This window comes from Apium graveolens, chromosome 2, assembly GCF_009905375.1.
Source record: "Apium graveolens cultivar Ventura chromosome 2, ASM990537v1, whole genome shotgun sequence".
In the NCBI taxonomy this organism is placed as follows: Eukaryota; Viridiplantae; Streptophyta; class Magnoliopsida; order Apiales; family Apiaceae; genus Apium; species Apium graveolens.
This window is the reverse complement of record NC_133648.1, coordinates 315,300,554-315,314,268: the sequence shown is the minus strand read 5'-3', so window position 1 is coordinate 315,314,268 and position 13,715 is coordinate 315,300,554. Positions and strand designations below refer to the sequence as shown.

The window sequence follows — 13,715 nt, the reverse complement described above, 5'->3', positions numbered from 1 at the left end:
TGTTCATAGTTAACATGTTTAGGATGCACAAGAAATAAACAAGGTTCATAGTTATCACTAGTCATAAATCACAATCTTTGGAATTGTCATTCTATTCCAAGATCTGATGAATAAATATTATCTGTCAATGTAAATACCTGTGACTAAGCACATTCTAATTAGGGAACTTTACAGTTTACATCTTTCAGAAGCTCTGTTAGTAGTTCATCTGTGAGCAGCTTCTCAATTTCCGTTCCTATTGCGTCAATGGAATCTCGCGACCCCAACCAGTTCATTTCGTTGTCAAGTAGTTTTTCCAAATCTTCCTCATTAGCTTCCTTTACTTGAACTTCGAGTAGTTTATACAGCTCATCTCTGATCTCACCTGCCTGCCACCTGAATCGGAATCCGACTGTTGATGGTCTCACCCACGGGCATGGCTCGGCAAAGGATTTTGATATCACTGATAATGCTGAATTTATGCGGTCAAACAGTAGTCTCCTATCATGTTTTGATCTGGTTACTTCACCATAGTGCTTACTCTCCAAATTGTCGAATACCCAGGGTCCCAAAGGGCAATCGGGTGAGTAGCATATGGTTGTGAACATGTTTGCATCAGTATCATCAAAGCCAGACTCAATTAGCACATCAACAATATAAGATGATTCCCAGCACTCAGGTTTATGAACTCTTCTGTTATCATAATCTATGACCGACCCTTGCTGAACATCGTAGTCATTATCGAGAGGTGTGGAACCCATTTCATCTGACCTGGACTCTCTCCTGAGTAGCTGAAGTTGCTTTTGAAGCTCTGATAAAAGCATAATAAAACAAGAAAAAGGAATTATGTATCAAAATGAAAGGAGAAGCAATTAAAAGCATTAAACATAAAAAGGGAAGTGGACTAATAGAGTGATTCAATTAACTTGAGCAACAGGTACATCAAGTAATTATTTACATGCAGGAGAGTGTAAAGTTCAAAACTTTGGCAGCTTAAACAATTTCAGTAACGTTTTAGAAGATTATTGTTTGAAAGTGATATGATATATACATTATCATCTAATTATTAATTCAATGTTGATAACTATATGATGGGAATTAAGGTGGTCAAAAGTGAAGTAGATTTACAGGAGAGAGCAATTGAAACATGCCCAACATAGTCCGCTACTTGACCATAAATATCGGTTTGGTTGTCACTTGTATGCTCAGAAGTTTAGCGTGTGTGTGTACCATAAAACAACAATGGTAACTATATTTCACTTGGAAGTCACCCTCACAATTGATAGAATGGTCATATATAAACAAACATATATCCTCTACATTGTGGATCTATTTGCTGTGGTAGGCTCTCTTATTCAGGACTATGAGTGTTGTTTTAGCTTATACTAATTTAAGTGTTAAAATTCAACTAGGTTAGTAGGTTATAGGTACCTCGAAGGTCAGCGCTGACTTGCTCAAAGCTCCCTGGACCTGATAATATATCGTCTTCTCTTAGTGGAACTTGCAATACAGAAACAGGACTTGGATGATCAGCCTCCTTAGAACTCTCCGAAGATTCTGCCTCAGCTTTAGTGCGCTGCACATTTCAACCTCTCTTAGATAGCTCATGATTGCTAACGAAATAAATATTTGACAAAAACATACAGGTAGCAATGACCTTAATGACATACAAATCGGATATAGTATTTGTTGTAGAAATGTTACACACAGCATAAAAAATATATACAACTGCTTTATATCCAAATGAACAGAAAGTGTTTAATTAATTAACATACCTGAGGAGTGAAATCATCTTGATTACCAACCGAAGAATCATCACTATTTTTTGTGAATATCAATTGTTCTGGGGACAACTCATTAGAAGATCTTGGAGAAAGGGTTCTGAACCCATGTTGAATGATGCCTGCTGCATCCACTATACTTGCAGCATTTTCAGATGTCTGAGGTACTGGTGGCTGCTTATCTGAAGAGCCTTCCTTGTTGAGGTTTGTCTCTATTTGATCCTGACTAGAATAGCTTTCCAGTAAACAGTCATTATTATAAGCATATCTCTGGCGATCTGACTGTGATTTTCTCTTACTTGACCTTGAGTTCTTGGATGAGGAATTCTCTTTCTTCTTACAATTTCTGTCTAATTCTTTCCTTTGATACAGATATGCATCCTCTTTCGGTACCAACAATTTGTCATCGACGCGATATTCACTATCTGCATTGTGTTTCTCGCTTGCCATTCCAGGTAGTTGACGAATTGATCTAGATCTTGATGAAAATTTAGAATAGCTGTCCTTCCAACCGTCCTTACTGCTTATCCCACCCATTGTGACATCCAAATTCCTGAACTTTTTATCAGATGTAGAGAGCATTTCACCAAGGGTAATTTTCTTACCATCCATCCCCGCATTTTGATACATATCCTTTGGTATGCTTCCTTTACTGTTGACCACCACATCCTGATATTTGTAAGCGTTTTTCAACCTCTCCAACAATCTCTTCTTTGTCTCACTGCTGGGGAAGGATTCTGTAAAATCATAAGTTACCTTCTTCTCCTCTAATTCACTCGCAGAATTTTTTTCAGAGAAATCATAAAGACCTTTGATAGCAGGACTTCCACTAAATGGGGACGGAAAATTATTCATGTTGAAACCAAAACTCTCGACCATTTCCCCTTTAAATTCTTTAGCAGTGTCTCTCTTATTCTTCATGCAACTGTAAGTGTAAGTGTCTCTCATTTCCCTAGTAGCTTTCTTGACAGTTTCTGTTATTTCTCTGGACTTGTGCCTTGAGAAGTCTACATCTTTGTAAATATCCATATTTCTATAGTATTCTTCCCTCATACTATCTCTATATTGTTCACGTTCACTAACGACAGAGAAATCAAATTGCGAAGAATCAGGCGATGGATAAGAGTTGAAAGCACTCTGTGTCTTCACATAGTTTGGCTTCAGAATAACAATCCTTTTAGCCGTAATGTCAGACTCACCTTTTCTGTCTGGGGTACAGATTGATGCTTCAATTATGCTTTGAGAGGCATAATTATTGCATGAGTGCCTCAAATAACCATCCTTTATTGGACTCCCCCTTTCGTCTTTCCAGCCCTTAGCCTTAGTTTTTTGATTTGCGGAATTTGATGGCTTCAAAACTGCTATGCGATTGTATCCGTAACTAGAAGGAGATTTTTGCATATGCAGATGCTCTAGAAACTGAGACTCTGATTGGTGAAGAACTTTCATTGCCGAGTCTCTGTTGGAGCCTGATTTGTTGATTGTGTCTTCAAACACATCCTTGAACTCTGACTGCGCCACATAGCTCTTCGTATAAGACCGGGGCTCACGCCAATGAGCATCTCTTTGTGACATCTTTGATAAAGCAGTCGTCCCATTATTGTCAGCATGTGCATTTTGTGATCTATGAATCACCACCGGTGATGGTAAACCTTCGAGACCCATCAATCTAGCAACTACATTCGGTGATGCCAACCTTGACGTGCCTTTTTCCTTATGGTTTTCTGGCATAATTTGGATTACTAACATTAGAATGTGCATTCCCACAGGTTGAAGAAGGCAATCTATCCTCACAAAATGAAAGAATATATTTAAAATGCCTGCCCTCAGTCTAAGTTACACTAAGTCACTAACCAGTAACCAATGGAACCACTGAACCCCATGAAATCGATTTTTAACAATTTATCAAATATGAAGCTATTGCAAACTTAACCTACCTAAAAGATCAACCAAGACACAAAAGAAAATTTAAAACTAAGGTTTTACGCATCAATATAATTTAAAACACACTAATAAAGTAGCTACATTTCTGGAAAGAATCCAAAGGCATCAATTGTGCTTTATATACAGGAATCCACTCATCATAATACTCAATAAAGATAAAACCAAGATTATGTAAGATATCACTACATCCAAACACTATACTTTCCGGTTGTAATGAATTTATTACACAAAACACACAGAAACGCGATAATTATAAGAAATTTGCTCCGGAAATAACACTTCCCAACAATAATTTTTATATAAAAATAAAGTCGATGTCTAAATAGGAAGCATATGCATTATTTCAGGATATAAGTAGTTAAGTACATAATTACAATTTACACATCATAGAATTCGAGTAAACGAAAGCCAAGCTATGTAAAATACCAATACATCTAAACGATAATACATAGCATTAGCATTCTACAAACAGTTTGAGCATATACTAAGGAGTAAATTACTTATATCCAGAGTTTTGTAACTGTCAAACTGAGTGTGAACTGTGAAGCACTTTTTAATCCATTTATTTATACACACAAATTATGTAGTGATTTAATTTCTCAGCTTATACATTTAAATTATAAATTTAACAGTGTGAGGACATTGCAAATTTGCATATACTGGATTCAGCAAACATACAGTAGAAATTTCCCAAAATATCTGAAGCTAGAATTATGTTTACACGTGATTTGTAATATGCAGGGGGAGAGAGAGAGAGAGAGAGAGAGGATACCTCCAATTTTATTGGTGGAGCTTCTGGACTTGTGTAGTTCTCTAATCCTGTCCATTTCTAGAGAGAGAGAGAGATGCAGGGAGAGATGGAGAGGGAGGGAGGGAGGGAGAGAGAGAGAGAGATGGAGAGGGAGAGAGATGCAGGGAGAGATGGAGAGGGAGAGAGATGCAGGGAGAGATGGAGAGGGAGAGAGATAGAGAGATGCAGGGAGAGATGGAGAGGGAGATGGAGAGAGAGAGAGAGAGAGAGCTTTAGATCTCGAGAGAGAAAGAGAATGAATGAAGAAGACTAATGTGACTTATCCATAGAAACACAACATATAGATACACAAGCAATTACACACACACATAACTAAATGCAGAAGAGAGAAGAGAGAGAGGGTGAGAAGAAGGTGAAGGTTAGTAGAAGAAGTATTTGAAGTTTGAAAATGGTGGGGGTAAGTCTAGTCTAGTAGATAGGAAAGTGAAGGGAGTAAAAAAAATTATTATTGTTATAATTAATAAATTAAATAAAATAGGTGGAGTGGAGCTGCATTAAATATTTATAAACCTATGAAAGCGGGCAACTTGGGGATGGGTCCACTTGATTGTTAGTGGGCCTCTCCTTTACAGTCAGCCCATCACCACGTAGCCCCCCACTTGCTACTCTTTTTTACTGTACGGGCAGTTGGAATTTACCCTGTACGGGTAGTTGGAGTTATCCTCGGTTTTCAATTTCTTTATTCACACGCCTTGAAATTTGTCAATTGTTTTTTGTTCAATTCAAAGTAAGTGTATATATCCCTGTCAAAAAAATTCGAAAAATCTGATATTTGTCCAAAAAATCCATATCCGTATTCGAGAAAAAACGGATATTATCCGTATCCGAGAAAAAACGGATATTATCTGTATCCGAGAATAAGCGGATATTATCCGTATCCGAATTCTGGATATTCGAATCGGAAACTAAATACATATATAATATTTAAATTATATAAATATATAATTGTATATAATTTAAATTTTATTTTTTTAGTTTATAGTGTGTGTAAATGTATTAAATAATACGTTTATACAAATTTTATATAATTGTACACATACTTTATACATATATAAATATATTATTTGTATTTAATCGTAAAATATGTTCTATAATTATCGTCAAAACGGTAGGGGTAACAAAAAAATTCAAAAAATCCGATATTCGTTCGAAATATTCACATTCATATCCGAAAAAAAGAATATTATCCGTATCCGAAATAAAACCGATATTATCCGTATTCGAATCCGATGATTGCGGATGCGGATACGGATCCGAATTATCCGTTTGACAGCCCTACGTGTATATATTAAAATACTCCTTAAATAATCATATTAATAAGTAATTATTAAAAATTTAAATATAACTTGGATTTTAATAGATCTTTTTGGTGTAGTTTAACAACTGATTACTCCGCTTCCATTATACTCCTTTTATTTTTTTATAATTTATGTTGAACACGCATCTCAAATATATTTTTAAAATTATATTTTTCTGAATAAAAAATATGCTAAATTTTTTAACTAAAATTTTAATGTGGAGTATAAGTTATACTAAAATTCACAAACAAATGCTTTTGAAAATAATTTATTTAACTATCCAGTCAAATTACTTTAAGTTACGTGAAAAAATATAAATAATACAGACGTCTAACTTTTTTCACATACTTCTAAAAGTTTAAAAAATATAGTAAAAATTAATGATTTTTAAATTTTCTTTTCTAAATTAAAAAGTAACATACAAAATTTAATTTTGAAAAAAAATTAAACAATTCATATCTTAACTATGTATTCAAACTACATAAATATGTGCAAAAATAAAACGGTTTATATCATTACATCAAGAACGATGAGAATTTATTTTTATATTTGTTTTGACAAATATGACTTTGTAATTTTATAAATGAGCATTAGTTTTAAATAATTACCTAGTGAATCAGAATTGAACCCGGAATCTGGGAAAAAGAAAACCCTTAAGTACCTGTGTTATTCTCTATTTTCATAATTTTTTGTTACAAATGTACTTAAAATTTTTAAACTCTGGCCAGTTGGATTCACCCGGGCACAATGAAATGTGCAGGTTTCGAAATCCGCGATTTGTTAAAACAATCGAGAAATTTGAACTTGTGTGCTTGTCAAAGAATACAACATCTGAGTATTAGTTTCCCATATAGCATATTTGGGTTTTAGCAATGAACGACAACTCTTTTCCATCGCTGTTTGCTTGTTTATGCTTCAGCTGTTTAGGAAAATATATGATTATTATAATGAATCCAATGCATCTTGTAGATTATCTACTTTTATACTCCGGGACCCAATTTATTTTTCTATTTTTACTTTTACAAAATGTATTGACCATTCACCACATATCTTCGTTCATCAAAATTTTCTTTTAATTTAAATTTTTATTCTAAAAAAGAAAACTTAAAAAATAAATAGTATTATATATCCGCTAAACTACTAAATTGTTAAACTACTAGACTTAAAGTACTTATACTACTAAAATACGAGCCCGCAAAAGTTGACCAGTGTCACAGGTTCGAATCCCACTGGAGGAGAATTTATGATTATGTCTCCTGAATTTTGCAGCATGAGCCCGTAGGGTTTACCCAGTGCGCGCTCCGCCCGAGTGCGTACCCGAAGTATAGCGGCTACGGTTACCTACAATAAACAAAATAATAAATAATAATACGACTAGAAATTAATTTATTATTAAAAAATAAATAAATAGCGATATGTATCCGTCAAACTACTAAATTTTCAAACTACTGAATATACTCTAGTTATCCTACTAATTAACATGTTATCCTATTATTTTTATTATAAATTTATAATTATTATATACTTATATAAATATTTTAAATTTATAATATAAAAAAATAAATAAAATCTTTAAATAATATCGAGAACTCGTGCGATCGCACGGATTTAAGCTAGTTACTATAAGATGTACTTAGCGACTAATTCGGATTCCTCTCTTTTAGAACTGTGATCATGGGTGACATATATTTTTCTTTACCTATTCCTATTTTGATTGTAGAAATTTAATTTCAAAAACCGACAAACTTTTATAACTTGCCATCATGAAGCTGGCACGAAAAAGACCAGCAGGGCGTAAACAAAGGAAGAATGCTGAAAAGATGAAATATGATATTTGTTTGTATAGGGTGTAGATTGCTGGAGGAAAGTGACCTTACACGATTACAAAGTTTGTGAATTGTGGTACCAGTTTTCTATGTTTATAACCTACTCACAACTCACAAGGACACTCTGTTAAATTTGCATTTTGTACAGGTATACCTATCAACACCATTAACAACTCAACAATGCCTAGTCAAGCATACACTTCTATTAAAAAAAATAGCTAATTTATCCATAAAAAGTGTTGTAAAAATCGGAAATCGAGGATGATTGGTCGATTTACCGATTTAGGATTAATTGAAAATCAGGGATTAATCGTAGTAAAAATCGGATGTATTATAATATTAAATTATATTTAATACTCCCTCCGTCTTTTTGATTTGTTATCAAAATATTGTTATCAAAATGATTGAACACGGTAAGTAGTGAAAAAGATAATAAAAAGTAGGGGAAGTGGCGGGATCCATTGATTTTTAATGTATAAAAGAGAAATAATGAGTACTGAGGTAAAAGTAGTGTGAAAAGGAAGAAAAAGTGGGGAAATAAGAGGACGACTATTTTTGATAAGTTTTGAAATATAAAAAAATGAATGAGACATCCAAAAATGGAAAGCGTAAAGAAATGAAAAAGACAGAGGGAGTATATTATTATCATTATATTAGTTATTTATTAACTAATATATATTTATTACATCATAATTTCTATATTTATTCATATTTAAATTAATATAGTATTTTAATTTTAATAAATAATTATATATATACTCCAATAAAGAAAAATTCGTAAGAATTAATCGGATTATAAAAATTGAATCGATCGAATACTTTGTAGAGGATTAATCAGTTGAATCAAAGATTTATTGAGAATTTTTAAAACACTACATAAAACTGTCAAATGTAACTTTTTTAACGTCAGTTGAATTATAAAGAAATTGCAAGTTATTGAAGTACATACTGACGAGAGATTTTCCGGATGAAAATGAGCCTGAAAAACTGTACAAATTAAATAAAAAAAAGGACCAAAATGAGATGTCTAGGAATCAACCTAAGTATGTCGTGATATTCTGTTAAGAAACCCGTCTCACTAAAATCTTATTACGTTAGATAAAGACCCGTTAGAGAATCTTATATTAATATTTTTGATCGGAGGGGAAATTCGAACATGTAAATTATTGTACAAACAATTGATTAGAAATTACTATAATTCTTGTTGTTCGAAAGCATAAAATGCAAATATTCTGCAAGTAGATTTATTTATTCATTTTACAATTATTTTTATAAAGTTTTGTTCATACTTTGAGCTCAATTTAAGTGATACAAAACTCTATTATTTATGGAATAGGGCAAGATATTGTTTCCTGCCAAACATACCCTACAATCTACATGCTACTCCATAATTTATTAGTTCTCTATGTTATACAAGTATTGTTTGATTTTGACACAAGTCTCTAAAGGTTGTTTGTTTGGTGGGAACATGTTAAATTACTAGATCGTCTTCTTTAATGTATGATTCGATCCAAATGTGCTACTGTGAACTCTGCAATTGAGCCCGCTTTTATTCATGATCAAATGATACAACAATACAAGAAGCAACATTAGTAATCCATGTCATACTCGTGTCTACGATGGTGCTAGCAGTCCTCCGGATTAGTTGAGCTGCGTGATTAGTTGAGTTACGCGAAAACTGACCCAAACACCAGATTAACAAAGATTAACAAAAAAAATGTTAGTAATCTATTTTGGAATGGCAAAATTGTTCCGAAATGTTAAATACGGTGTTTTAATTCGTGAAGCGTATATATATGGATTCTTTTCGGGTTCATATCGTGCCCGATTTTATATTTGGGAACGCTTTCGAGAATAAAAAACTTTAACATTTCGTTTGATTATTGTTCGATAAAAGGCACATAAATAATGAAATGGAATCAATGGAGAGAATGATAAAGCTACTTTTGTTAGAAGGGAGAGGCTAGTTTGAAATTGTATCAAACATTGACAAAAGAGTGTCATAATATTTCACATCTTCAAGACTTCAACCCTGTAATTTTGTTTTTGGATAAAAGAGCAGTAAAAGGAAATGTCAAATTTGAATATGGGCAAATAAAACCAAGAATCTGTCAAGTCAATATTGCTGAAACTAGTTAAATTTGAAAACTTTCTTGCCAGGAAATAACAAAAAAACTGAATGGCACACTAGTGATTCATATGTAAACCTAAATTTCCGGAAATTGCTCCCCCCTTATATTTGTCTTTGGAGTTGTAATTCCAGCCGGTTTTAACCAGCCAACTCATTTAATTTTACACTTAATTGAGCCTAAACCTCTACCTAAACTCAGCTCGTTTATTTTCACGAGTCGAGTCAAGACAACTCATTTAAGTCCCGGGCGAGCTCGAATCGGGCGAGGTCGTAAGCCGCCCGACTTGAATTACAGCTCTAATTGTTTTTACCATGTTATAAGGCTTATGTAAAAATAATCTTGTAAGATCTCTTTTTTGAAAGTTTCTGGACTTTGTGCAAGCTCCAAGAGATGATAGCCCAAAACATGTACCAAAAGTTAGGCATTAAGTGAAGCAAGTTTAGCATGTGATCGTTTTGATCTTTTGAAGATAAAACAAGTCCTCAGTCCGAATGAGTGTCTGTCTAGTTCTACACACTTTCGACAGTTTCATCAGCATCGTACTCGACTGGACCTTGTACAACCATTTGCAGCTCACTACCTTTTCTTCCATGTAGCAGTGTGTTGTTGCATGCACGAGTATATGGAGCTTAAAACTTGTAACAATTCTAGGTTAGAACTTATACCATGTGTTGTTGAATAGTTGTAGAGTGTTGATGAAAGTTGGTTTGCAGAGTTCCGGTCATATGATGCTGAAGCAATCCTCTGTATAATCGAAACTTAAAACGAGTGTAAAGATAACTTTTTGTTCGTAAATGGTGTAGCTTCAACGGGTATCGTATAGAATATGGGGATGTCTGAGCAGACCACTACAGCGGTCACCATAGACGTGTTATGAACTTATGATTAATAGAGATATATGGAGTAACTGGGCAAGACTGGTGATAACATGATATTAGTATCTCTACTCGGCATAGACAGAGCATCATCATACATTAAAGGTGACTAAGTCGGCATTAAAAGGCTACAATGCATTTGTGCGATGAAATGTAAGTTCCATGAAAAAATAGATCTATGTATAATAAAAAAATTCTGGTTTCTATGTTTATGACTCAGGGACGACAGCGTTGGAAGAAATTTATCGGTACAACTTACAAGTGCTAAGATTATAGGCAAACCAAAGTGAACCAAAGACATTTAGAAGGCTGTAAGAAGGCTCTCTTTTCTAATAATAATCCATAAGGGGTCAGGAGCTAATGAAGTAACTGAGTAGGTTATCTGTTTAGAAAATATTAACATAAGCACTATATCGTAAAAAAGTAAAATCGTTTAGAAGTACCATTGCACCCGTGGTTTAACAAGAAAGCCGGCTCTGTCCTAATTTCACCCGTGTCTTGTCTCAATTATAAACTCTCATTCTTCTGCAACAATCAGCACCAGTTTGCACAATGATAGGTTGAAGATTCACCCATCTAATACAGTAATAACCTGGAGGCCTGGCAATTTCCAGACAGACAAACTTTTCCTTAAAGTATCCCTCTCTTGCGAATCCATCTGTACACCTCTTCTGAAGTACTTGTCAGCATGACGACTGCATAAATTGAGTGTTCATTTCGTTGAAGCTCGGACTGTAAACTTTGTGGTAGCTGTCTACATGATCTAAATGACTCCCTTTAAAACACTGTTGTGGAGTACCAGTCCCACAACTTCTACCGTTTCTCTGTGCAACAGCACAGCGAGATTTTCAGCCCCAATTCACCATATACTTTGCCGCCTACATGCTCCTCACTCTTAGCAACAGCGTGTTAGGCTCACAAAATGACCATAGCACGCTCCATTGCTGAAATCAGAAGATGCCAGAGTACCCCAAAGATATTCCTCAGAGACGATACTACTAAATTAGAAAGTTGGAATTTTTATGTTTGTTCTGAATTAGACGATTTAATTACCAACAATAATAATGGCCGATTTCTACAGCAATATTGGAATGCACATCGGGATTCAGAAGGTAAAAACAATGGTGAATAAACTTACGATGTTAACATCACAATCAATAGATATGTCACAGGGGGTTACCTTATGCTATTCAAATTCAACAAGTATTATAGCAAAACTGTAGTCTCCACGACTTAACAGAAAGCTCTTAAAATGCAAGAATACGCAGGAAGGTTTAGTTTTGCGATTCAACATGCAGTATAAAGAGCTCAAAATCATATATTTGGACAAATATAGTAAAGCAAGGCAGACTAAATAACATAGACATATACTCATTAAGTAAAACTTTAAAAATCTCATATACTGAAACCAAATCAATTGTTCTTGAAATTAATTGGACCTCGTGTTTATTCTTCGAATACACATACCAATATGACAAATATTTAAAACCATCATCATCTACATAACGCAACAAAACCAACCCAATCGAAGCACCAGCAACACACATATACGAAACCCCACGAACCCTCACAAAAAACACATTCAAATTCTTAGCAATCTAAAGAATCAAACTCAAAATTTGAAGCCTACCTTGATCCTCCTTCTCCCTAAAAAAATTCATCCGCTTCAAAGACCTCAACATAAATGCCAGTGAGAACGGAAGCCCAAACCCCATAAATGCTGATGGTTTATAATTTCTATGTATATGACTCTGGCCGGCAGTAAAAGAAATATTGATTGCGTTGGAGGACATTTATCGTTACGAGTGCTAAGATTATAGAAAAACCAAAGTGAACCAAAGACATTTAGAAAGCAGTATGAAGGCTCTTTTTTTAATAATTTCACAAAGGGTCAGCTGATAGCTAATGAAGTAAATAATCGGGTGTTCTGTTTAGAAACAAGCGCTATATCAAATAACCACCTTGTTATGCACTATTATACGTAAAATTGTTTTAGTAGTACAATTGCTTGGTGCGGACCCATAGTTTAACATGAAGCCAGCTCTGTTCTAATTTCACCCGTGTCTTGTCTCAATTATAAATTCTCATTCTTCTGCATCAATCAGCACCAGTTTAAACAATGATAGGTTGAAGATCCACACATCTAATAATTGCTATGGCTGTTGATTTTAAGCATGAGGTGGGCTGAGAGAGTATTAATTCCCGTGATACTATCTCTGGAGGTTGTAATGGGATGAGAACTTCCAGTATTTGGCAAACTATCAGGAGAATGAGTATAGGTTATATTGGCTTCCTATTGTTTAGCATTCTCTTCATACATGTATAAAGCATGAATGCAAAAAACTATCACATGATATAGGTAACTATTTCCGGGCATTTCATTCTCTAAACGGTCAGAAAACTGGGTACAGTAATTACCTGCAGGCGTGGCAATTTCCAGACAGGCCTAAAACATTCTCTTAAAGTAGCCCCCTCTTGCCAATCCAACTGTACACCTCTTCTGAAGTATTTGTCAGCGCGACGACTGTATAAGTTCATTTTTCATTTTGTCGGAGCTCGGAATGTTATTTTGTGGTAGCTATCTGCATGATCCAAATGACTCCCTTTTAAACACCGTTGTGGAGTATTAGTCCCACAATTGCCATCTTTTCTCTCTGCAACAGCACTGCGAGATTGTCAGCCCCAGTTCACCATCTACTCTGCCGCCTACATGCTCCTCACTCTTAGCAACAGCGTGTTGGGCTCTCTGTTCTAAATTAGTCGGGTTACCAACAATAAAAATGGTTGATTTCTACAGCAATATTGGAGTGCAGATAGGGGTTCGGAAGGTAAAAACAGTGGTGAATAAACTTACAATGTTTTACATCACAATCAATAGATATGTCACAAGGGGTTTACCATCTGCTATTCAAATGCAAGTATTATAGAAAAAAAGTAGTCTCCAAGACTTAACAGAAAGCTCCTAAAATGCAACACTAAGCAGGAAGGTTTAATTTTGTTATTCAACGTATAGTAAATCAAGGCAGAACAAACACCATAATCATATTGTAAAACTTTCAACATCTCATA

At 34.5% G+C, this 13,715-nt stretch overlaps 1 protein-coding gene across 1 annotated transcript; it reads right to left on the bottom strand.

Annotated features, from left to right (window-relative positions):
• LOC141708834 (uncharacterized) lies at positions 1-4,923 on the bottom strand. The gene is made up of 4 exons (XM_074512643.1): positions 4,477-4,923; positions 1,755-3,484; positions 1,411-1,555; positions 1-790 (listed from the first exon to the last, which is right to left on the bottom strand). Exons 1-4 carry the CDS (start codon positions 4,529-4,531, stop codon positions 159-161), a joined length of 2,562 nt encoding a protein of 853 aa, XP_074368744.1. The 5' UTR covers positions 4,532-4,923; the 3' UTR covers positions 1-158.
• Between the last annotated feature and the right edge of the window lie 8,792 nt (positions 4,924-13,715).